At 38.2% G+C, this 26,763-nt stretch overlaps 1 protein-coding gene across 1 annotated transcript in view; it reads left to right on the top strand.

Annotated features, from left to right (window-relative positions):
* The first annotated feature begins 2,929 nt into the window (after positions 1–2,929).
* BRAT1 (BRCA1 associated ATM activator 1) overlaps positions 2,930–26,763 on the top strand; it is an 85,965-nt gene continuing 62,131 nt past the window's right edge. The window contains exons 1-9 of the mRNA XM_053702620.1: positions 2,930–3,077; positions 6,920–7,074; positions 8,403–8,544; positions 9,953–10,325; positions 11,581–11,700; positions 13,407–13,498; positions 13,777–13,895; positions 15,668–15,854; positions 16,528–16,601. Of these exons, the coding sequence (XP_053558595.1) occupies positions 2,951–3,077; positions 6,920–7,074; positions 8,403–8,544; positions 9,953–10,325; positions 11,581–11,700; positions 13,407–13,498; positions 13,777–13,895; positions 15,668–15,854; positions 16,528–16,601 (1,389 nt within the window). The 5' untranslated portion in view covers positions 2,930–2,950. The remainder of the gene's footprint in view (positions 3,078–6,919; positions 7,075–8,402; positions 8,545–9,952; positions 10,326–11,580; positions 11,701–13,406; positions 13,499–13,776; positions 13,896–15,667; positions 15,855–16,527; positions 16,602–26,763) is intronic.

The raw sequence follows: 26,763 nt of genomic DNA, 5'->3' as shown, positions 1-26,763 counted from the left end.
TTTTATTTCATGATTCAGATAGAGCATGCAATTTTAAGCAACTTTCTAATTTACTCCTATTATCAATTTTTCGTTGTTCTCATGTTATCTTGATTTGAAAAAGCAGTAATAAAAGGTTAGGAGCCAGCCCATTTTTAGTTCACCTTGGTAGAGCTTGCTGATTGGTTTGCTACATTTAGCCACAAATCAGCAAGTGCTACCCAGGTGCTGAACAAAAAATGGTCAGACTCTAAAGCTTACAGTACTGCTTTTTCAAATCAAGATAGCATGAGAACAAAGAAAAAATGATTATAGGAGTAAATTAGAAAGGTGCTTAAAATCTCATGCTCTATCTGAATCATGAAAGAAAAAAAAAATAGGTTTAGTATCCCTTTAAGGCCCGCTACAAGATGGCTGAGCTGGTCAGCATGGATAGGCAATATGGGGATGCCAGTGGCCTCATCATGCCTATGCATGTGATTAAGTCCCAGAAACCTGGAAGTGTTGAACTGTTACAAGGGAGGTGGAAGGGGGTCAATTATAAAAAATAAAAAAAATGATCGCAGCTCCTTTAAGGCCCAGCGCATGTGTAACACATTCACTTTATTCCCCTCCTCAGTTCATTTAATGTGGATGAAAACCATGTGTCATCAACTATGTGTCAGGTGTCTTTTGTTGCTGATCCCACATATTTAAAGGTATATGAAACCCCCCAAAAAATATTTCCTGATTTAGGTAGAACATACAATTTTAAACAACTTTCCAGTTTACTTCTATTGAAGGAGCAGCAATGCACTACTAGTTTCTAACTGAGCACATGGTTGAGCCAATGACAATCGATTTATATATATATGCAGCCTCCAAACCTAGGTTCTTTGCTGCTCCTGAGCTTACCTAGATAAACCTTTCAGCAAAGAATAACAAGAGAAGGAAGCAAATTAAATAATAGAAGTAAATTGTAAAATTGTTTAAAATTGTATGCTGTATCTGAATCATGAAATACTTTTTTTGGATTTCATGTCCCTATAAGGCCTGCTAAGAGGTGGCTTGGTTAATCAACATCGACGGAGATTCCGGGGATACTGGTGACATCACCATGCCTATGCCTCTTAAACTCTGACGTGTTGAAGGGAGTTTTCATTCTGTTGGTATCCTTTGTTGAAAAGAATACCTAGGTAAGCTCAGAAGCTGGGAGCTAGCTATTGATTGGTGGCTGCACATATATGCATCTTGTCATTGGTTTACCGATGTGTTCACCTAGCTCCCAGTAGTGCATTGCTGCTCCTTTAATAAAGGATACCAAGGGAATGAAGAAAAATGATAATAGAAGTAAATTGGAAAGCTGTTTTAAATTAAAGGGACAGTCAACACCAATTTTTTTTGTTGTTTAAAAAGATAGATAATCCCTTTATTACCCATTCCAAAGTTTTGCATAACTAACACAGTTATAATAATACACTTTTTACCTTTTTGATTACCTTGTATCTAAGCCTCTGCAAACTGCCACCTTATTTCAGTTCTTTTAACAGACTTGCATTTTAGCCAATCAGTGCGGATTCCTAGGTAACTCCACGTGCATGAGCACAGTGTTATCTATATGACACACATGAACTAACGCCTTCTAGTGGTGACAAACTGTTAAAATGCCTTCAGATAAGAGGCAGCCTTCCAGGTCTAAGAAATTTGCATATGAGCCTACCTAGGTTTAGCTTTCAACTAAGAATACTAAGAGAACAAAGCAAAATTGGTGATAAAAGTAAATTGGAAAGTTGTTTAAAATTGCACGCCCTATCTGAATCATGAAAGTTTATTTTGGATTTGACTGTCCCTTTAATATTTATTTAAAATAAACTGTGAATCCTCTAGGCCCTTATAACAGGTCATGAAAAGAGCCTAGAAGACCCCTTGTTTAAAAGCACGGTACCCCCTCTTTAAAAAGCCCATATATAGGTTTTAGCCAGGTGATCACCACCTGTTGTGAGTAAATGTGCATCTATTTGAGTAGAGGCCCATGGGAGTTATATAAGCATACCCAAAGGACCTTATTTTTATGAGAATAAACCCTTCTTCTTTTGATTGTAGGAATTAATAAAAATATACAAACACATACACACTGTTGTTTATAACCTTTTTTTATACTATTTTTTTAATATATGCGTTTTTCACTTTTTGTTGTAGATTTCTCACATCATGATATATTTAGAAAATAGTGGTATAGTCTGAATCTGCTCGGTCTGTTGAAAAAAAACATGTGTGTAGATTTCTCACTGATAAATTGACCTACAGCAGCAGAGCTTAAATGTGAGCAGTATCTAAAAACTCCAGAACAGCTCAGCACAGGGGCGTGAAACTCAGCATTCAAAGTGTTAAATACCTTTTGCTTTTGTATAAAAATTGTGTCATGTCCCGAGAGAAGTCACAAGCAAAATCTATAACCTAGTTTTTCAAAATGCTGCAAATTTCTTATACCAGCCATTTGATTTACAGCATTTGCACATTACACAAGTTGCTTATTGGCCACTCTAGGGAGTGTGGGACATGCAAAAGGTGTGTGATGTCTTTTTAAACCCTTCTTGCCAGGGGGCAAGTGCTTGTAAACACTTGCTAGAAAATTTAATTCACGTGATTGTTGATGCGACCACGGGATTCCAAGGCCGGAATCAGATCATGGGTGACTGCCTATGCTGCTAGGCACGCCCCAGTCAGATTTTTTATTAACTAAAAGGAGGAGGCAGCAGTAAGCCATATAATAAGACTTCCATGCCGTCCTAACAGCGATAGAGCCCAGCACTGTTAGGATGGCATGGAACGTCCTAACGGCGTTAAAGGGGTTAATCATGTTATGACGTTTGTTTAGGTTGCTATAGTCATAGTCTGTAACAATGTTTTTACCAGTGTTAAAATTAATATTGAAAACTAATTAAGAAAAACATTGTATTTTAGAAGCTGATTATTGCTAAAATAAATCCTCATGGATGTGGAGTGCTCTCAGCTGCTGCCCCAAGTGTGCAAGATTTTAACTGACAACAGACAGCTTGTGTCAGATGACTCATGCTTGGAGAAACTGCTTGATTGGTTCAAGTGTGTGATTAACACAGGTAAGTAGCGGTGATTTGATGTAGTTAACATCTGGAAATTGTTCCTGCACTATATTTTTCATTATAACAGCTGGGAGTTCAGATTGTCTAACTCAGTTTCCCAATATTTAGTTTTTTTGCTATGGGCAATCTTTTTAAAATGCGTGCAACACCCCTGATGATTTTTTTTATGCCCTGAAGGTTTTCATTAATGTAATCTAATGGGGTAAAATTGTAACATTGTTAGATACTGTATATTATCTATGTATTACTAAAAATCTTCCAAAGTTTATGGCAAAGAAAGATTCTAAGAACATGTTTTAAATTTTAATTATTTTTGTCTTTTTTTGTATGTATTGATCTTTATTATGAATTTCAGATAACATGCACAATGAAAAACGTATTTGAACACAGAGGCGTAACTAGAAACCACAGGGCCCAGGTGCAAGAATCTAAGAAAGGGCCCCCCCCCCCAAAAAAAAAAGTGAATTTGATACATATCATTTTTTAATTTATTTTTTACATTTAACACAGAAAAAAAAGACATGAATCAGATTACATGTCTACAAAAGGAGGTACCCTGTGCCCACAGTCTGTGAGATGGTCTGAACCCCTATTACTGTATATAGTGACACTGCTTAACCCACCAGTACTGTATATAGTGACACTGTTTAACCCACCAGTACTGTATATAGTAAGTCAGTGACACAGTCTGTAATCTGCCGGTGAGATGGCTGGCCTGACCCTACCCGCCCCAGTACTTTATAAAGTGACCACAGTAGTCTGTGACATAGTCCAGCCCCCCGTACTGTATATAGTGGCACTGTATAGACTGACACTGTTTACCCCCCCCCCCCCCATGCTGTAGTAACAAGGTCTGTAATTTGCTGGTTCCACAAACATATACACACACACAGTCACATACATACACACACACACACATAAACACCAATGGGTAAAATAGAAACACTAACCCCTGTAGTCAGAGACACTAGTGAAGCATCATGTCACACTCATATGATATCAGTGCAGGCAATTGCGACCTCTGCACCCCCTGTAGTTTCGTCCCTGTTTGAACAATTGTAAACAGTATGTGAGATGCCCTCCTTTAATGTTAAAAGAAGTTAGCATACACCCATCTAGGGTTTCCACCTCTGCCATGTTTTCCTGGACACTTATGAGTTACACATGCTGCAGGGTGTGTAGAGGGGAACAGGAATTGCACCCCTGGACAGCACACAAATAGTGATCCTGGACAGCACTGTTCATTTTCCCCTCTGCACACCCTGCAGCATGTGTAACTCATAAGTGTCCAGCAAAACATGGCCGAGTTGGCAACCCTACACCCATCACACCTACTATTCAATTCAGTTATTGAACACAAATACTTCCTCTGTACACATTCCCTTTGAGGCTCAGACCCATCAGAAGTGCCCTCCTTCTTCCGCTTCAGGACCAGCTCTGCTTCATACTCCTTAGCAACCTCAAGCTAATTGGAATAATAGCCCTCTTTCTATAATTCCTCATCCAGATGAAAGGCATTTGTATGCATTTCTAAGTCTGACATTTTTGGCTAAAGGCTGGGTGCACCAATGAGATGTTGCTTATGTTCCCACAGTAGTAAAGCAAGTTGTTGCATGTATCCAGATTGTCCTCTTAAAGGGATATGAAACCAGCAATTTTTCTTTCACGATTCAGAAAGAGCATGTGATTTTAAACAACTTTTCAATTCACTTCTAATATCTAATTTGTTTTGTTCGCTTTGTTGAAAAGGATACATAGGTATGCTCAGGAGATGCTGATTGTTATTGGCTCACCCAGTGTATACAGCTAGCTCACAGTAGTGCATTGCTGCTTCTTCAAAGGATACTAAGATCATGAAGCAAATTAGATAACAAAAGTAAATTAGAACATTGTTAAAATTGTATTCTCTGTCTGAATCATGAAAGAAAACTTTTAAGGCTTCATATCCCTTTAAGGTACATAAAGGTGAGGAGGCTTAGGAAGGAGGTTAATTATTCAAATGTTGATCTATTTTTATCTTTACAAAGAAGCTTTGCTACAAACCAGACTATATTAAGAGTTGAAATTTAGTGTCATAAATACATAGATGTTCTTATGAACAGAAAAACACTAGGAAAGTGTGTACTACAATAGCACTCTACAACACTATTTCATTATATCTGGTTGAAATGATTGATTTGTAATATCATTCCCCGGAAGAAGAAGGTTAAAACTTAACTTTTCATTTACCAATAGTAAAATCAAATGACATAAATAAAAACACAATGTGGTTAGGGGGGTGCAGCACTGATATTTCTGAATAGAAAAAACAAAATATAAAATAAGCCGTGGATCTTATAGGTAGCATGCATATACTGGCCACTATATTGCTCCTATTAAATAATAGAGCGTCATCGTTTAACATAATTGAGATATTATTATGTTCAGAATCCCTGATAGTATTAGCGTCTATTTTGTGTCACTAATATTGCAATATTGAAGTACTTGATGATCACATTAATGTGAGCTAGCTGAATAGAGATTGATTGCTGTAATAGCGGTTATGTGTGCTGTAATCAGCACTTCCTCAGTGTACTGGAGCGTTTAAAGGGTTAATATAAGGATAAATACCCTCCCACATAATCTACAGCTCAAATATTTCTCAGAGGGTTGTAGTACCACCACCATTACAACAGTAGGATTCCTGGCCTCAACTGAGAGAGTAAGCTAGGTGAAGTTAATCACTATAGTAACCTGTAATAAAATGAGTACCAAATTGCAAAAATGTGTGCTTACAACAGCACATCCTTAGTTTACTAGAGCATAGAAAAATATATGTTTGGCATAGGGATGAGTTCCCCCCCCCCCCCCACACACACACACACACACACACACACACACACACACACAATATATAGATCAGCTAGTTCTCAAAGATTTATTAAGCAGTACTGTCGCTACAATTATATGAGACAAAGACTCGTCCACTATCATATATGAGGGATTCAGAGCTAAAATTAGTAAACTGGCTGCTATAAAGTAAAACACTGTTGTTTGATATAATGTAAGATGGATATATAGTACCATGTGTTTTTACTTTAAATAAATACTTCCTCAATGTTTGGCGCTATAAAACGGATCAGTAAATATTCCTCCTAAATAGTATATATCTCCAATAATATGGGGAGAACCATTAGCAAAGCCGTTTCTTAAGATTAGGGCGACACAAATCGTCAGCCACTATCACATAAGTGATTCAACTTAAATAGTCTATGGCAAATATTGTCAGCACCATGTAACCACAATTGCAGTTTAAAAAAATAGATGTTATTATGATGGCTGGCTTTTAATGTCTTTTAACTAAGTTACCGGACTTAAAGGGCAGTGAGCATAGCATCTTTTGGGGTACCACACTGGGAAATGCAACTGTTTAAAATTAGTAATATTATATTAGAAGTCCTGCGACTGGTATATATGGCAACTCCTAACACTGAGACCATCTTTGAATTGTTCAGTTAACTGCACTATGACAGACAGGTGAAAAAATGTACTCATATATAATATAAACAGTAGTGCATAAAGGATGATATTAATTTGCCATACTGCACTATGACAGCCAGATCAAAATATTGTTTCAGAATTTGGACAGCCATATGTAATAGTCTCAGGGCTACTATGGAATACAATTAACACTTTTAAAAAAGTGTTTGTCGGTGTGGTACCCCTCAAAAAAGATTAGATTTGGACATGTATAATGTTGACTATCCCTTTAATATCACACTTTTCTGTACAAAACAGTGTGAAAATTACTTTTCAGAAATGTATTGATTGTGCTCTGACAGCTCTTGTTTTTCACTTAGCCCCAGCAGAACAGGTTTTGGGGGAGAACCAGTGCATTGTTAGACTTCTTCAACAAGTCGTATGTGTGGGCGATGCAGAACCACATCTCATCTCGTTCGCCATGCGGTTGGTGGGAATATTTGCAGCCCAAAAAGGTGGTTTTCAGTATCTGATGGTGAGTAAACAATTCAGAGTTCTTTCTTCTTTTAGGCCACAAACACCCCCTTTGTAAGATAAACAAAATGGCTCATTTTACCAGTTTATGGAAAAACAATACAACCAATGGCAGATTTCAGATGCAGGAGATATGGGCTAAAGAGAACTGTTTAGCATAGACATGAACTTGTTCTGAGTGTAAAATAAAGATAATGGTTCCAGTAGGTGTGTAGTGTAGAAAAATGTTAAGATGAAATTAAATCCACGGATAAGTATGGGCTTATTTTTTTGTTTGTTATTACTCAGTAGTTTGTTGTTTCTCAATAGTGAAACGTGTAGCTAAAACAGAAAGCAGGATTTTCTATATACAGACTATTTTCTGTACTATTATAATTGGGATTATGTTCTAATGATGAAATCGCAAGCCTTGTTACCTTACAATTCCATATATGTTTCAAATGGCATAAACATAGTGTTATGGGTAGTTTTAAGGGAATTGTTAGTGTTGCATTTCAGCCCTCTTTGGTAGCAGAAGAATTAAAATGAATGTGTAGAATTAGCTTTATGGATGGAAATGGAGTTCTCAATTGGGACATTTTTTATAATGTATAATGCACCGCATACAGAAAAAAATATATTTCAAATATGATATTAACTTTTAATATAACCTGGAAACTAGATATGTGCAGCTTCGAAAAATTCGGTTCGGATCAATTCGGACCGATTAGAATTTCGATTCGGACCGATTAGAATTTCGGATCGATTCGAATTCGGAAGAAATCGAATGAATTTGTTTCGGATTCATTTGGATTCTTTCGGATTCGTGGGAAATTCGGTTCGAATCGATTCGGAATTTCGGTCAGTGTTAAGTGGGATGTGCTGTGTATTACACTAGTATACTGTACAATACTAGTGTAATACACGGCCATCCGAATCCATCTGAATCTACCGAATAAATTCGAATCGATTCGGCTTTATTCGGCAGTATCGCAATTCGGAAATTCAAATCAATCCGAATCTCCGAATTCGACAAATTTGTCCGAATTTCGATTCGGACCGAATCGAATCGCACATGTCTACTGGAAACTTCATAAACATCTTATGTCCCTGTTTGTTACATATTCTCTTTAATGTACTGACTTAATTCTTTGTGACAGCCCCAGCAATGTGGGTGACTAGTGTGCTCAGACCACATGATTGCTCTAGATATAACTTAATTTTAATTATTGAAATTAGAAAGTTTGTTCTTAGAAATAAGGTAAATTCAACTCTATATTCTTTCTACATTTTCTGATTTTCATTCTCTACTCTTCATCATCAGTATTTGTGGGGGGGTTTTGCCTTTAGAATGAAGGAATTGTCCAAGGCATGCTTGAGTGTGTCTGCAGTGATCATGTATGGAAAGATGCATCAGTGAGAAGTGGCTGGATTCAGGGATTACACAGCATGGTTCAGAATCGGCTGGCTATAAACGTCTTCTCTAACTCAGGTAACCTCCATATTAAGTACAAGTTCTTAAATACAGCCCTTTTTGATGGGAGAGTTTTTATTTTGTTTTTTTTTCAATAAATATGTGCAGATTTTACCATATTAATACTTTTTTCTTCTGGTTTAAATTTTACATATTTGTGTTGTATTAGATGGTTCCAAAAACCCCTAAGTTTGCATCTAGTGGCACTTTATAACTTTTGTTAAAAAAAAAAAAAAAGGTTTGACTTCCAAACTAGGTCAATATAGTCTTACAATATTCCTATGGCATGGGGCATTAAGAAAACCGTAGAATTATCTTTAAGTGTATCAATAGCATTATTGATTTTTCAATGTATGTTTCAATATTTCTTTATTAAAAAATATAAATCACTGCTTCTTGTTCAGTTAGTCTGTTTTTCTGAAAATAAATTATACTGCACGTTTACAACAAGCAATTAGCATATTTGCAATATATTTACTTGGCAAAAATGCTATCGCTACTACAGTGACAAAATGTGTTCTGCACATGACTCTCTACCAACACTATGTCACATGCACTGTAGGAAAATGTGAGGGTACAACTGTGCATTGCAAATACAATGTTTATGTCACTTTAAAGGGACATTAAACTGCAGGACAAAACAGAATGGTTTCTACTCACCATGCTATTGTTTTTACTCTTGTGCCTGCAGCTCTCTTCAGAGACGTTCTGTTTTTTTAAAACTTACAGGTACTGGATTTCCATACTGGGCACCCCCATCTTGGAGCTCACACATTCTTGCACCCTTTGAAACATGGTGAACGTTAAAAGATCAGTGATGTTGCAGGCTTTTTCACAGCTCTATCGTTCATTTCGGGTTAGCACACATAGTGCAGAGCTTGAACTTTTAAATTTGTGCAGTTTTTATACACGGTTTAAAAGTTACATAATGTAAATAAAAAGGCCATATGCATAATATAGAGCAATGCACCCACTACAAATATGTAAAGCTCCCCCTCTGTATCATGCACAATAACCCAAAGTACACAACACAGCTGGAGAAAAGTCAGTAATAAAACTGATTAGTGAATGTGCACTGTTTCTGTAACAGAGTGCAAGAATACCTAAGATCCAGTGCCCAGTATGAATATGTGGAGTTTGACCAACTAGCGCCATTAAGGGGTTAAAATAAGAGAATGGTTTTGAAGACCCCTCCTTGCACAGCAGAAAACACAACACTATGGTGAGTAGTAACCATGCTATTGTAATTGTGCCCAGCAGTTTATTGTCCCTTTTTTTTTTTTTTTTGCGTTTTGTATCTTCTGAAATTAGATCACTTTTTGAAAAAGGATATGTTGATTTGAGGTTAACTTTTTTTGACATTAAAATAAAGTGTTTTGCTTCCATAAACCATAAAGGTTATATATTTATTTTTTTCTTTTGTCAGGCGCTGTAGATATAATGTTAAATTTACAGACGGACTCCAGCCTGTTTGTTGCCTCTGCAGCCAAAGAGCTTGTCGCTTACATTTTGTTCTCTTCTGTGAAGATGGAATTAGACAACCCTAAAGGGAACAGTATAGATAAATGGCCAGACCTTGCACAAAGGATCTTCGCTCACCTTGAAAAGTCACTGGGCTCTGGCATTTCTTCATCAGTTACTCAGTCTATAAAGACACTGATTGCTGTATTCCGGAGCTGTACAGATGAGGTGGCTGTTATTATATGGAGTCACGTTGCCATACTAATAAAAGGGCTTTTGGATGCCAAATCTGTTAATAGTATGCACCACTTAGAAGATCTTCTCCTTGCTGTAGCCAGGTAAGCCTGTAAGGAGGAACAATCTAGATAAAACTAGTCTGGTTTGTAAAATTTGTCTGTGATAAAATATTTGTCACTTTCTGTTGCCTGAAAATGTTGCTGCATTAATAATATGGTCTTATATATAAAAAAGCTACAATTCATTAGAATATAGATAGTTGTATTAGAGACAAAAATATTTAGAATATAGGTTTCAGTTAAATAAAGTATAAAAGAGCTACTTTTTAAAATGGGAATTTTGAACCACGTTTAAAGGGAAATATGTAATTTTGATAGTTTTGAAAAAGATATGATAATTTTGGTTTCGTTATAAGTTTTTTTTTATTGTTTAGACAATTTTTTTACCCGTGAAATAGTTCTAAGGTTGTGTGGAGGAGAGAAGACATTTTGTGCTAGGAATGTCAGGAGGATAGCGAGATACAAGATTGGAGACAGATGATGGAAATGATGGATATATTATCCTCAGAGAAATGGAGTAGACATAAACTGTTGAAAATCTCTTGTATGAGAAAGAGAAATGAGCAGCTAGAAGTCCAGGGTAAAAGGTTGTAGTAGTCAAAGCAGGAAATTTAAAAAATGTTTGTTTTGTGAGTAACAATAACCTATAAGGATAAAAATAAAGTATATAATGATATGTGTTATAAAACATACAATTTTAGTATATCATATAAATCCGGGCGTGACAAATACGGAATTTTTTCCATTATTCACATAGTTACCTACAAATTCCTTTTTTGGCTACTAAAGAATATGCAACTGGTACGTTATGGCTCTGGTTGGCTCCAAAGTTTAATCTACATTTGTAAACTCCTGACTTTCAGGCACATGAAACCCAACATTTCTTTCATGATTCAGTTAGAGCATGTCGTTTTAAACAACTTTCTAATTTACTTCTGTTATCAATTTTTCTTCATTCTCTTGGCAGCTTTTGTTGAAAAGCAGGGACGTGTGCTTAGGAGCCGGCCCATTTCTGGAGCACTATATGGCAGCAGTTTTGCAAGAATGTTATCCATTCGCAAAATCACTAGATGGCAGCACCGTTTCCTGCCACGTAGTGCTCCAGATGTTCACCTAGTATCTCTTCTACACAAAATATCATGGGATGATGAAGTTTTTGTTTGTTTTTTAACATGGTATGCTGTGTCTGAATCGCAAAAGAACATTTTTGGGAATCGTATCCCTTTTTAACTTTTTGTTTTTTTTTTAATTATCAGTCATACCCCTATACAAATATAAATTGTTGTTTTTCTGCTAGGTTTCCTGTCTTCAGTAAGCTTGATTCTGACCTGTGGCATTTGATAAAGATGGCGCTGAAAAACCTAAATCTTTTCCAGGCCAACTCCCTTGCTTTGGGGATTATGAAGATAAAGCATTGGTTGGTGAATTCATGTTGTACAAGTCATCAAATAATTGTTTGCATCAGTAACCTATAACAATCATCAAGTAAATGATAGCATTAGTAAACTATAAGCATTTCATCAGGAACGAGAAAGTCAAAGATCTGTATGATAAAAACATATTTGTTGCTGATGTAAATATATATATATATATATATATATATATACAGTCGTATGCAAAAGTTTAGGCACCCCCCACACACACACACATATATATACATAAACGTATGCAAAAGTTTAGGCACCCCCCACACACACACACACATATATATACATAACCGTATGCAAAAGTTTAGGCACCCCTGACGATTTCCATGATTTTCATTTATAAATAATTGAGTGTTTGGATCAGCAATTTCATTTTGATCTATCAAATAACTGAAGGACACAGTAATATTTCAGTAGTGAAATGAGGTTTATTGGATTAATAGAAAATGTGCAATATGCATCAAAACGAAATTAGACAGGTGCATAAATGTGGGCACCCCAACAAAAATATTGCATCGATATTTAGTAGAGCCTCCTTCAGCAGAAATAACAGCCTCTAGACGCTTCATATAGCCTGTAATGAGTGTCTGGATTCTGGATGAAGGTATTTTGGACCATTCCTCCTTGCAAAACTTCTCCAGTTCAGTTAGGTTTGATGGTTGCTGAGCATGGACAGCCCACTTCAAATCACCCCACAGATTTTCAATGATATTCAGGTCTGGGGACTGGGATGGCCATTCCAGAACATTGTACTTGTTCCTCTGCATAAATGCCAGAGTAGATTTTGAGCAGTGTTTTGGGTCGTTGTCTTGTTGAAATATCCAGCTCCGGCGTAACTTCAACTTTGTGACTGATTCCTCAACATTATTCTCCAGTATCTGTGGATATTGAGTGGAATCCATGCAACCCTCAACTATAACAAGATTCCCAGTACCGGCACTGGCCACACACAGCCCCACAGCATGATGGAACATCCACCAAATTTTACTGTGGCAAGCAAGTGTTTGTCTTGGAACACTGTGTTCTTTTGCCGCCATGCATAACGCCCCTTGTTATGACCAAATAAATCAATCTTTGTTTCATCAGTCCACAGCACCTTCTTCCAAAATGAAGCTGCCTGCTATTTTGGGGCTGGACTGCACTGTTAAATCAGGATCAGACTGATATGCTATAAGAAAGTTCTCTGTGAAAGGCACATGTTGAGCAAAAAGAGGCTGCTTCTTGGGTGGTAACAAGCCATAGAACAAGCTATTATGCTGTTGTTCGTTCCCAGGTTGAGCACTTCTCTCTTTTTTTTCTTTCATACACTGTCATAGGATACCACCTTTTGTGATTCCTGCCCTACTTAATCTGCTCCAGTCAACTGTAAGTGCTATTATTGTAAAGTGGAAGTGTTTTAAGAGTGTAAATATACACATCTAAATACAAACATTACTGTACTAACTTGATTTAGTGAAAACTAAAGGGTAGAATGTTCCTGAAATGTCATCTTTAAAATAAATTAACTTTTTGGCTTTCACTAAATCCAGAGAGTGTGGTAATATTTGTATTTATTTGCTGCTATAGCAGCACCCTGGTAGATGTTGCTGAGTTTGTGCGAGCTCTGATCACATTGCATAGGAAAGATATATAGATGCCTCTTAGACTTTGAATATATTTGTGATACTCTAGTGTAATCACTGTTTGTTCTCTCCAGCCCACATGAAATCCTTTTGCAAGCTGCAAGTGTGTTGTTCTATCCACTTGATTGCATTTTAAGATCATCTGCAACACAGCGCAATACATCAGGTATGAGGCAGTGTATAACTGAGATAATAGCCATGTTTATTGAATCTGTTATTTATTGTATATGCTTTGTTTCATAGCAGTAGAATTTATCATATTAACTTCTAACATTTGGAAAAGGAATTATACAAGGATGGGGATGATATTCAGTTTCTCTGGGCTGAGATAATACCTCCTAACATGAAATCCAATAGTATTACAATTAGTCCAGTTATTTTTGAAAATTATGCATCTTTGCTTGTATCTACTAACTATATTCTTTTTTGTGTTGCTCTTGGGAGGTTTGCTTGATGAACTGGCGTGTGATCATGCAGCTGTTGAGAACCTAATGGCCGTAAAATCTTCCTGTGCCACTCTCTTGTGCCAGTGCTTAAGTCACGTCAAGGAGCTCTGTCTGATGGTAATGTTTATAGGTTTGCAACTATACGCAGCTGTAATATATAAAGCAATTGTGTTGTCTTAATTATGTCAGAGCTCCATCCATTAATTGCAGAGCATAGGAGTAACTGGTCTCAATGCTTGAATGATGGGTATCTGCAATTGCTCTTGTTAGCAAAAGAGAAGAAAACCTAAAATTTCATGATGTCTTTTGTAATCCGTGTATTATCTTACTGGTGGGGAGACTTAAAATTGCCCCAGTTGTTTTCTTACAACGTAATCTAACCCTAGATATCTAAACTCAAGGTGAATCTAACCTTAAATTAGTGTGGTAAATCCACCTCTAGCTAAATATTTGTGATTGCAATTATACTGCTATTGCAAATAATGTTTGAACAATATACAAATACAATAAATCAAATGAAACCAAGAATGTATGTGTTTACTACACACAGAAATAAATATATGCATGTGTGTGAATAGTAACAGTTTCTTGCTGCAAGAGGTAGACAGCACTGAAACATGTGACAAACAAAACAGAGACGAGTCAAGAAGGGGGACTGGTAGTATCATTGGTTTACTGATATAAAACACATAGAAACAAATCAAAAGGTACACTTTCTTATATTGCACATCATTGCAAACTGCTCTCCTTGGTACCATGCTCTACTCTCAGTGGAACTCATCAGTCCAGTGCCCTCCTCAGTACAGAGAAGCCACACTGGCTTTACAATTATATCTAAAAGGCAAAATGGACTTCTGCAACAGAAGTACACAATTCACAAACTGTAAACAGGCAGTGCTAGATTACAAGAAATACCACGCCCGTTCTAACTTGCGCTCATATTACAAGTTGAAAGTAAACGCGACCGTATGAGCACAAATTAAATTTGCGCTCATCAGGTTATCACAACTGAAGTCCTCGTGTGTATATAAATCAGATTATATATTGAAATATATATTTAAAAAGAAAATATTCATAACTACCTTCGGGTTAGCGCAGTAGGTCTAATGCAGTGTCGGGTTAGTGCAAGCGCTAAGTGTTAGGTTTTTTTTTCTGTTTGTGCGATTCATTTAAGTCTATAGGGAGAAGTTCATGCGGTCAGGATATCCGAAGTCCTAAAGTTAGCACACTTTGGCTTGCACCTCTGTGCAAACTTTCACTTGTAATACGCACACTATCCCTCTGGCGTTAGTTTACTTGTGTCTGTGTTTTTGTGTGAACGAAAGTGCTAAATAGTACACCACTTGTAATCTGGCCCACAGTGTGCAATCTGACCAAGCAATGGTTATGGCCAGACGATTCCATCACTTCCTGCTTTGTCAGAGGCATGGCATTCTACCAGTACCGTTGTGAACTGAAAAGGACCATGGAGACATGGGTTTCCACAGGGATTGGAGCATGGTACCAAGCAGAAGTGTTCACATTGATGCGCAATATGAGAGTGCACCTCAACTTGAAGCAAGGTGTGTTTTGTTTTTCTGTGAGTGCAAATAGTAAATATTTATTTTTATGTCAGTAAACTTGCTAGGCTCTTGTATACTTTCTATACACCCACTTGACAATATGATTTTAATGCCAAAACATTGCAGGATGTATGCTTTGCATGTAATTTTATATATCTATTAATCTGTAGTTCTTATTCTGGAATCATTCTGTTGTTGTGCTGTGTTTGTTCCATTGGGTGGTTATTTTTATACGACTACATTATTTAGCATTTTACAAATACATGATGATGATGATGATGATAAAAAGTAATTGTTAACATAAAAAGTGTGTCTGCTTTCTTATAGGATAGTCTCCCAATACACGTACCTGATGGTTTTGTGTTGAGGTCTGTTCTGATAATCCTTCAGTTCTGCATTGACCAGGCAGCACCTGCATCCCAGGCAGGATCTCGCTTCAGCAAGTTCTTAATAGGTTCCCTTCGGGTTCAAAGGACAGCGCTGGATACCATTGGAGCTCTTTCAAATTGGCCAAGTGAGACTAATAGAGCAAGAAATCTCCTAAAGTAATGTAGTAGTAATTGTAACAAAGAGAAGAAAATAGGCACACACAGGTTTTTTTAAGCAACTGGTTACCCATTTTTATCTTGATAAAAGGACTATTGTGTTCTCACTGTTCACAATCTCCCATTTCTGTTTTCCACCTATTATATAATCTTTTTTTATGTACTAAGATTTTAGTTTTAATTTGAAGTATTCTACAGCACAATTTCTGAGATTACATTTTACTCTTGCATTTGAACTCTTAACCCATGAAAGTTTAATTTTGATGTTCATGTCCCATCAACTTTTCTGTTTTAATTCTATTAGATTTTCTTGTTCTTTTGGTATCCTTTGTTGAAAAACAAATCTACATAGGCTAAGGAGCAGCAATGCATTACTGGTTGCTAGTTGGCTTTAGTGACTATGAACTTAGTCTTTTTTTTTATTGGCTCACTGTGTATAGCGAGGTTCCAGCAGTGCATTACTGCTTTTGAGCTGACCTTAAATATGTTTAATCCCTCTTACACATTTTGAGAATTTCCGCTTTTATGTCCCTTTAATGATTTTTCTTGTTAAAATGCAGTAGAACAATTAGTGTATATTATGGAGGTTTGTTTCCCAAATGTGTGCATTTTTTTCTAAGTTATTTTCTTTTTAATGTGTAGTCTGTTCAGAGTCACTAGTGGAAACGTACAAGATTCTTTCTGCTTATCTTGATTATCCAGATACACATCCTACGGTAAGAATATTAACGTATTGTAAAGAGAATATCGTTCGTAAATAATCCATTACAAATTGAACAAAATGTGTCCAAAATTGTGGCGCAAATCAGCCTCAGAGGAAACGTTAAAAAACAATAAGCTAAAAAAACTGTTTTATAGAAATGAAAGGTGCAATAATATATATCTCAGCTCACACATTCAAGTGCAATATAGTCACAGAGGTTAATGTAATCACAATAAAACAGCTTAAAAAAAGTTAAAAATAATGCTTGTTTCTCATCATCCTAATTGTTTTCTTTTTTATTGACATTTCACTATTTGTTCTTTATTGTGTTATTACCTTTTTCAATGTATTGTATTTTATTTTTGCTAACTTTATAACCATTACACATAGCTAGGAAAGATTTGTACAATAAAGTCTGTTCACAATAGTACTGTTCAACATAAATTAAAATCACAAGAATGAAAATACTTGTACTTGTTATTAGTTATTATATGCATTGAGTTACTTAATGAAAATAATTGTGTTTTAAACTGAACATAGATGTTCCCCTTTATTGCAATAATATACATCAACCTTTCACTAAATAATTGTCAAAAGGGTTTAAATAATGTCAAACCTTCTCCATTTAGTTGTACCCAGATGAGATATATATATATATATATGTATGTATATATATATATATATATATATATATATATGTGTATATATATATATATGTGTGTATATATATATATATGTGTATATATATGTATATATGTATGTGTGTATATATATATATATATATATATATATATATATATATATATATATATATAGCAACCATGGATATATCCACCCTGCTCTTATATCTTTTGTTGTCTGTGGATTTATAAATAATCCATCTAATCATTTAATTGGAGATTCTATATGTATGTGTCGGCTTTTAAACATTAAAGGGAAAGTAAACCTAGCAATAATATAATAATATAATTCTGCACATAGCGTGAGGAGCGTAAACGCGATTGCAGTGTTTTTTAATGCTCAAATCCATATTACAAGTGGCGCACTGTTAAAATTACTGTGAATTTGTTTGCACGAACTCGGAGTAGTTTACGCTCCCCATATTTTCTATTGGTTGCATAAAAGGGTAATATGCGCTAATATTACAAGTTGAAAGAAAATGTGACTGCGCAAATACAATCGCATTTACCGCTCAAGCTTTTTACGCGACCTGAAAGGTCACATAAGGAGTTTTTTCGGATGAAACAGTTGCATTAAACTTCAGTTTGAACCCTTAACCACCACCCCCACATCACAAACTACCTCTTTACACTAGTAACCCCTAAACCACCACACCCCCACCACAAAGTAAGCTTGTACACTGTTCACCCCTAAACCGCCTTCCCCCCACATTGCAAACTAAACCTCTACACTGTTAACCCCTAAACCGCCTGCCCCCCCACATCGCAAACTACCAATATACACTATTAACCCCTTAACCACCAGCCCCCAACCCAAAGTAAAACACTACCTAACACCCCCTAAATTAACCCAAAATAGACTAACATTTACCATAAAAAAAACTAACTACCTTTATAAAAATAAAAACTTACCTGTAAAAGTAAGAAAAAAAATAACATAGTAACATAGTAGATGAGGTTGAAAAAAGACCGAAGTCCATCGAGTTCAACCTATACAAATCTAAAATACTTACAAAAAGCTCCAATTAAACTTAAATAATCCCACTAAAAGGTGACCCTTTTAATACTATCAATCATATCCATGAATTTTGTTTCTATACAGAAATATATCCCAAAAAAATGTATCTAGGGTATTGGCATTCACTACTTGCTTTAGTAATGAGTTCCACAATTTTATTGCTCTTACAGTGAAAAAACGTTTCCGTTGCAGGAGATTAAATCTCCTTTCTCCCAACCTTAAAGGGACTGTCTAGTCCAAACAAACTTTCATTATTCAGATAGGGCATGTGATTTTTAACAATGTTCAAATTTATATCTATCACCAATTTTTACTTTGTTCTCTTGGTATTCATAGTTGAAAGCTAAACCCAGGAGGTTCATATGCTATTTTCTAAGCCTTTGAAGGCTGTCTCATCTCAGGGCATTTTGACAGTTTTTCACCACTAGAGGGTGTTTAGTTAATTTCTTTCATATAGATAACACTGTGCTCACGCACGTTGAGTTCCTAGTAGCCAGCACTGATTGGCTAAAATGCAAGTCTGTTCAAAACAGCACTGAGATAAAGGGCAGTCTTCATAGGCTTAAAATACAAGGTAATCACAGAGGTAAAAAGTGTATTAATATAACTGTGTTAGTTATACAAAACTAGGGAATTGGGTAATAAAGGGATTATCTATCTTTTTAAAACAATAAATATTCTGGTGTAGATTGTCCCTTTAAATTGGAATAAACAGAGCTTCTGCCATTTCTGTATATGGGCCTTGAATATATTTATATAACGTAATCATGTCACCTCTCAAGCGCCTTTTTTTCTAAAAAAAAAACAGACCCAGTTTGGCTAGCCTCTCCTCATAGCTTAAATTCTCCATTCCCCTTATTAACTTTGTGACCCTTCTCTGAACTTTTCTAGTTCTGCAATATCTTTTTTTGCGATCAGTCCCTAGTTGGAAAACATGCTGAGAAAGATATTTCAGCACACGGGTTTGTTTTTCAGCTGGCAGCAGCCGTAGCCGCAGTTGCTGGAGCTGCGTCATATTGGTGTGATTCCCTGAGTGAAATGATTGAGGGTGAACCCTCTTTCGAAGAGGTGCAGGAGAAGATTAAGTCTGTGAAGGTAGCCAATTCTGTAATTTGCGGCACCAATATGCAAATTATTTGCCTGAATGCTGTTTCAGGTTTTTCAGTTTTAGCGAGCAGTGCCTTGTGGCTAAAATCTTGGTAGGCGGACATGACCTCTAAATTGAGGTTGCTGTCCCTGCCTTTTCAAGGAAAGATTCTGTTCGGTCCAGGCCTGGACTCGATCATTTCCACGGTTACGGTAGGCAAGGGTGCCTTCCTGCCCCAAGATAAGAAAGCTAAACCGAAATGACCTACTTTTCGTCCCTTTCATGCGGATAAGGCCCAACGCCAGCAGCCCGCCACAAAGGCAGACCAGTCCAAGGGAACTTGAAAGCCTGCTCAGTCTTGGAACAAGTCCAAACAGAACAAGAAGCCAGCAGAGACCAAGTCAGCATGAAGGGACAGCCCCCGACAGGTCTATGGACCGAGTAGGGGGCAGGTTATCTCTATTCTCCGAAGCCTGGTTGCAGGATGTTCAGGACCCCTGGGTTCTGGAGGTTGTCTCCCAGGGTTACAGAATAGGATTCAAATCCTTCCCTCCAAGGGGCAGATTCCTCGTGTCAAACCTGTCATCGAGGCCAGAGAAGAAAGAGGCCTTTCTAGGATGTGTGAGGGATCTTTTCTCTCTAGGTGTTATCGTACCAGTACCCCTTGCAGAAAGGGGTCTAGGGTATTATTCATATCTGTTCGTAGTTCCAAAAATGAAGGGCACGTTCTGCCCTATTTTGGATCTGAAGTGTTTAAACAAGTTTTTGTCCATTCCATCGTTCAAAATGGAAACGATCAGGTTAATTTTGCCTCTAGTTCAAGAAGGGCAGTTCATGACCACGATAGACTTGAAGGATGCCTACCTTCATGTTCCAATTCACAGGGACCACTTCAAGTTCCTAAGTTTTACATTTCTCGACCAGCACTTCCAGTTTGTGGCCCTTCCCTTCGGTCTGGCGACAGCCCAGAGAGTTTTCACGAAGTTTCTCGGGGCCCTGCTTGTTGTACCCAGATCCAGGGGCATTGTGGTGGTGACCTATCTAGATGGCATCCTGGTTCAGGCACCGTCCTTCAGTCAGGCAGTGGACCATTCAAGGTCCCTGATCCTGTTACTTCAATCTCATGGTTGAAAGATAAACTCTGGAAACAGCTCCCTTGTACCCAGCACCAGGGTGGAGTTTCTGGGCACGATCATAGACTCAGTGTCCATGAAGATTTTTCTCACGGATCAGAGACACAGGCAGGAAGCTTACATCCTCTTGTCTGGCCCTTTGATCCTCAGTGAGGCCCTCGGTGGCCCAATGTTTGGAGGTGATCGGGCTCATGGTCTCCAGCATAGACGTCATTCCATTTGCCAGGTTTCATCTCAGGCTTCTTCAGTTATGCATGTTGAGGCAATGGAACGGGGATCATTCCGATCTCTCACAGCTGATATACATGGATGTACGGGCTCGGACCTCCCTCTCTTGTTGGATCCGCCCGGAACAACTGTCCATGGGGACATCCTTCTTGAGACCGTCCTGGAAGATTGTGACCACGGATGTGAGTCAGACAGGATGAGCAGTTGTTTGGGGTGCCAGAATGGCACAGGGAAAATGGTCTCGGCTGGAGTCCCTTTTACCGATAAATATCCTGGAACTTCGAGCGATCTACAATGCTCTAAAGGCATGGCCCAGCTTGGGGGCATTCAACTTCATAAGGTTTCAGACGGACAACATTACCTCTGTGGCTTACATCGACCATCAGGGGGGTACGAGGAGCTCCCTCGCAATGAGGAAGGTGATTCGGATACTGGAATGAGCGGAGGCCCACAACTGCTCGTTTTCGGCGATCCAAATCCCGGGTGTGGACAACTGTGAAGCGGACTTTCTCAGCAGGCAAACATTCCATCCGGGGGAATGGTCTCTTCACCCCGAGGTGTTTGCAGAGATTTGTCTCAGATGGGGGACACCGGAGATAGATCTCATGGCATCCAGACTCAATTGCAAACTTCCCCGTTACGGGTCGAGGTCGAGGGACCCCCAGACAGAACTGATAGATGCATTGGCGGTGCCTTGGGGGTTCGATCTAGCGTACATTTTTTTTCCCTTACCACTTCTACCTCGTATTGTGGCACGCATGAAGCAGGAGAGTGCGTCGACCATTCTGATTGCTTCTTCGTGGCCGTGGAGGACGTGGTTTGCGGATCTGGTGGGGATGTCATCCTCTCCGCCGTGGAGGTTACCCTGTTGCAGGGATCTGTTGGAACAGGGTCCTTTCCAACATCAGTATCTCGATTCTCTGAAGCTGACTGCGTGGAGATTGAACGCTTAGTCTTAGCCAAGAGAGGTTTGGTTTTTTTGACACTCTAGTTCAGGCAAGGACGCCAGTCACTCGGTGCATCTACCATAAGGTGTGGAGGACTTACTTGTCCTGGTGTGAGAAACATGGATACCCTTGGCACAAGGTGAAGGTTTCCAGAATTCTTTCCTTTCTTCAAGAAGGTTTAGAAAAGGGGCTTGCTGCAAGTTCCTTTAAAGGGACAGATTTTGGCATTATCTGTTTTGTTACACAGGAGACTCGCTGAGCTCCCTGGCATCCAATCCTTTGTTCAGGCTTTGTCTCAAATCAGACCTGTCTTTAGGCAGTCTGCTCCCTCGTGGAGCTTGAACTTGGTCCTTAGGGTTTTGCAAAAGGTCCCGTTTTCAGCCTATGCATTCCCTTGACATTAAGATTCTGTCCTGGAAGGTTCTTTTCCTGTTGGCCATTGCATCGGCTCGCAGATTATCAGAACTGGCGGCCTTGCAACATGGGCCACCTTATCTGGTTTTTCATTCGGATAAGGCTGTTCTTCGCACTGGCTTGGGATTTCTTCCCAAGGTGGTGTCCAATTGTAACATCAATCAGGAAATAGTTGTTCCTTCTCTGTGCCCTAACCCTTCTTCTTCAAAGGAGCGGTTACTTCATAATCTAGATGTGGTCCGTGCCCTGAAGTTCTATTTTCAGACTACAAAGGACTTCAGACAATCTATATCTCTTTTTGTCGTGTATTCAGGGAAGCACAAGGGCCAGAGGGCTTCTGCTACTTCCCTGTCTTTTTGGCTGAGGAGCTTGATCCGTTGGGCTTATGAGACAGCGGGACATAAGCCTCCTCAGTGGATCGCGGCTCATTCCACTAGAGCGGTGGCTTCATCTTGGGCCTTCAAGAATGAGGCCTCTACGGAGCAGATTTGTAAGGTGGCTACCTGGTCCTCCTTACACACTTTTACAAAGTTTTACAAATTTGACGTTTTTGCTTCTGCGGAAGCGGCTTTTGGGAGAAAGGTTCTACAGGCTGTGGTGCCCTCAGATTAGGGTCCGCCTTTTACCCTCCTGGTTTCATTCAGTGTCCTCTAGAGCTTGGGTATATGTTCCCAATAGTAATGAATGAAGCCGTGGACTCTCCTCCCCTTTAGATGGAAAATATAAATTATGCTTACCTGATAATTTCATTTCCATCGTGGGGAGGAGAGTCCACGGCTCCCGCCCGTATCTCCGGTGGGCGGACCTAAATTTAATTTCTCTTCTGGCACCATTTATACCCTGATATTTCTCCTACTGTTCCTTGTTCCCTCTGCAGAGTGACTGGGGGATGAGGGGAGTGGAAGAGGTATTTAAGCATTTGGCTGGGGTGTCTTTGCCTCCTCCTGGTGGCCAGGTTCTTAATTCCCAATAGTAATGAATGAAGCCGTGGACTCTCCTCCCCACGATGGAAATGAAATTATCAGGTAAGCATAATTTACATTTTTCCCGTATTAAATCTCATTTTCCATTTACCTGCCCATACTTCTAATTTTTGCAGATCCCTTTGTAACGAAAGTTCGTCTTGCTCTGACCTAATTACTTAACTTAGTACTGATCCCTGGGGGACTCCATTGATTACCTTTGTCCAATCTGAGTATGATCCATTCACTACTACTCGTTGCTCCCTATCTTTTATCCAGTTATTTATCCATGAGCTAACATTTTCAGCTATTCCCAGTCCCTTAATTTTGTGCATTAATCTCTCATGTGGCACTGTATCAAATGCCTTTGCAAAATCTAAGTACATCACATCAACTGATTCCCCTTTATCTATATTTTTACTTCCTCATAGAATCCAATTAGATTAGTTTGACATGATCTATTTCTCATAAAACCATGCTGATTTGAACTCCTAATCTTGTTTACACGAATGTGCTCATCAATATAATCCCTTCAAATATCTTTCCCACTATTGATGTCAGACTAACTGGTCTATAGCTTCCTGGTTCATCCCTGATTCCCTTTTTGAAGAGTGGCACCACATCTGCTTTATGCCCATCCTGGGGTACCATGTCTGAGGATAATGAGTCTTGAAAAATTAAGAGTAGAGGTTTGTCTATAACACTACTAAGTTCCCTTAACACCCTTGGGTGTATTCCATCTGGGCCTGGAGTTTTATTTACCTTAATATTATCCAGTTTTTTCCTGAAATCCTCTATACATAACCCAGTTAATGGTATGGGCTGGCATGTTCTAGTTTGTTCCAAAGTATCGTCCATTGGTTCCTCTCTTGTGTATAGTGAAGAAAAAAAAACTGTGTTAGTACCTCAGCCTTCTTCCTGTCACTGTTAACCATGCTACCCTCCACGCATTTTAATGTACCTATATTGTCCTTTCTTAGATTTTTTGCTATTTATGTACTTAAAGAACCTTTTAGGGTTAGACTTAGAACTTAGACTTTGCCATTTATTTTTCATTTTCAATTTTGTCTAATTTGATTGCTTTTTTGCACGCTTTGTTACATTCCTTATAAATATGGTATGTTGAGTCTGTACTATTTTCTTTGAATAATTTAAATGCCCTACGTTTTTTCCTAATTTCTCTTAACACATGACACTAACTTATCCCTGAGAACATTTAAAAAACTATCCCTATTAGCTGAATTACTAATTTCATTGGCCCAGTTTATATCAGGGTAGTTAAAATCTCCCATAATTACAGCACTGTTATTAGCACTCTTACCTATTTGCGTTAGTAGTTGAGTTTCCTCCAGGTCACTAATGTTGGGGGGCTTGTAGCATGTTCCAAATAATATTTTTTTAGGATTTTCCCACCACTCTTATTTCAACCCACAGGGTCTCTACATTGTCACCTGTATCATAAATATCTTCCTTATTGTAGGTTTAAGGTTAGGTTTAATATACATGCAGATTCCTCCACCCCTTTTATTATTCCTGTCCCTCCTAAATAAATTATACCCCTCTAAGTTAACTGCCCAGTCATGTAAATTATCCCACCAAGTTTCAGTTATACTGATAACATCATAGACCTCTTCTGCAACTAAGAGCTCCAGCTCCCCCATTTTACCTGTCATGCTTCTTGCATTTGTTGTCATACATTTAATTTTCATATACTTTCTGCTGCTACTTGGTGCGCTTTCCTTTACTTTCTAATGTGACATTTCTTAAGTCATTCCTTCCTTGAGATATTATAGGAGTGACATATTCACAGACTGATCTCTCTCTGTTCTATTGTGTTCTAACTGACCCTCCCCCCTTTGCCAAGTTTAAAAGATTCTTTAAACGTGCTACCATCCTTTTCCTCCAACACACCTGCACCCATGTCATTCAGGTGCAATCTATCCTTACTGTACAAACTGTACCCAAGTGAAAAGTCAGCCCAGTGCTCTAAAAAGTCAAACCCTTCATTTTTACACCATGTTTTTAATCATGAATTAACAGACCTTAGCTCCTTCTGCCTTACTGAGTTAGCACATGGCACTGGTAATATCTCAGAAAATATTACTTTGGAGGTCCTTGCTTTAAGCTTGCTACCTAACTCCCTGAAGTCATTTTTTTTAGGATTTTCCATATCTCGCTGATTCCTTCATTAGTACCAATATGTATCATGACTGCAGGATCAGACCCACATCCCTCTAAAAAATCTATCAATATGCTCCACAATATGCCTAACACGTTGGGGGGGGGGGGACTAACATTACAAAAAAAAAACAAAAAAAAACCTAACCTTACAAAAAATAATTATCAAAAATAAAAAAAAGAATTATGTCTATTCTAGAACCCCAAAATAAAAAGAACACCCCAAAAAAAAAAAAAAAACATTCTAAAACTAAACTACATATGGCCCCTAAAAGGGCCTTTTGTAGGGCATTGCCCTAAAGTGATCAAGCTCTTTTTCTTAAAAAAAATCCTACAACCCTCTAACATTAACCCCCCCACCTCCAAAAAAAAACGATCTAAAAAAACTGCCCTCAAAATGCCCTTTTTATGGCAGTATTTCTTTCTAATGACACGATGAGTCCACGGATCATCTAATTACTATTGGTTAACACCACCCCTGCCCAGCAGGAGGCGACAAAGAGCACCACAGCAAAGCTGCCAAACATCACCTCCCCTCCCTCCAACCCAAGTCATTCTCTTTGCCTAGGTTAGAGCAAGGAAGTGGTAAAGTTAGGTGTTAGTAAAAGATTCTTCCAGTAAGATTTTATTATTTTTTTAATTAGTGCAAGATTGTGCTACTTTGTTCTAGGATGTAGCCGTAGTCCATATCATTCTATTCAGTAGAGCAGTGGTGGCTTTAGAGCAATGGGAACTGGTGGGACATAATTCTCACTGCGCCTCCCATGTAGTTTATGCTGCCCTAATTCTGAAAGCCTGAGTAAGATTACTCAGTCTTTATCTCTTTTTCCACAGGTCCATCTGAGGGAGAAGACCTCTCAAACCTAGTGAGCTGAGCCTTGTTGCCTGGCAGATTTATGAGGTAAGTGCTAACTTTATTTTTTATGGGGCTAGTAAAATAAAAAGGACTCAGAAAAAGTTTGGGCACTTTATTCATTATGGGACACTTATATTTTCCTGTATATTTGAGGAGACTTATGTAGGCAGTGTATTATGCAGGCACTGGGGCTGAGGAAAATAAGGCTCAGTTTTAATGTGGTTTCACTGCTCCTGGCGGCTTGACTTTAAAAAATTAATCTCTCGGTCTGCATATTTTCAGACGCCCACGATGGGCGGAGCTGAGGCGGCATTTTGTGTTTCGCGCCACTTTTGCTTTCACTTCCGGTGATCGGATTAGCAGTCTGTCAGGATAACGCATATTTAGGCTCAAGGCATGCGTTTTTAGGACCGGACAGTGTTTCATAGTTGTGCAGGCAGAGTTCTGGATCTTTTGCTGAGGGGAATTCTAGCCGGTGTCAGCAGGGCAGGTAGGCACCTCAGCAAAGCTAAGCTGAGGTGTAGAGGTCAACAGTACTTGTGTAGCACTATTTAGTTCTTACTACAAAAAGAAATAAAAAGTTATGTTTTAAAATTTAAAGAGACAGTAACGTTTTTTCTGTTTTAAAGGGACAGTCTAGGCCAAAATAAACTTTCATGATTCAGATAGAGC

Source organism: Bombina bombina, chromosome 2 (assembly GCF_027579735.1).
Source record: "Bombina bombina isolate aBomBom1 chromosome 2, aBomBom1.pri, whole genome shotgun sequence".
In the NCBI taxonomy this organism is placed as follows: Eukaryota; Metazoa; Chordata; class Amphibia; order Anura; family Bombinatoridae; genus Bombina; species Bombina bombina.
Note: the sequence above shows the minus strand (reverse complement) of the source record. Positions and strands in the feature narration are given on the sequence as shown.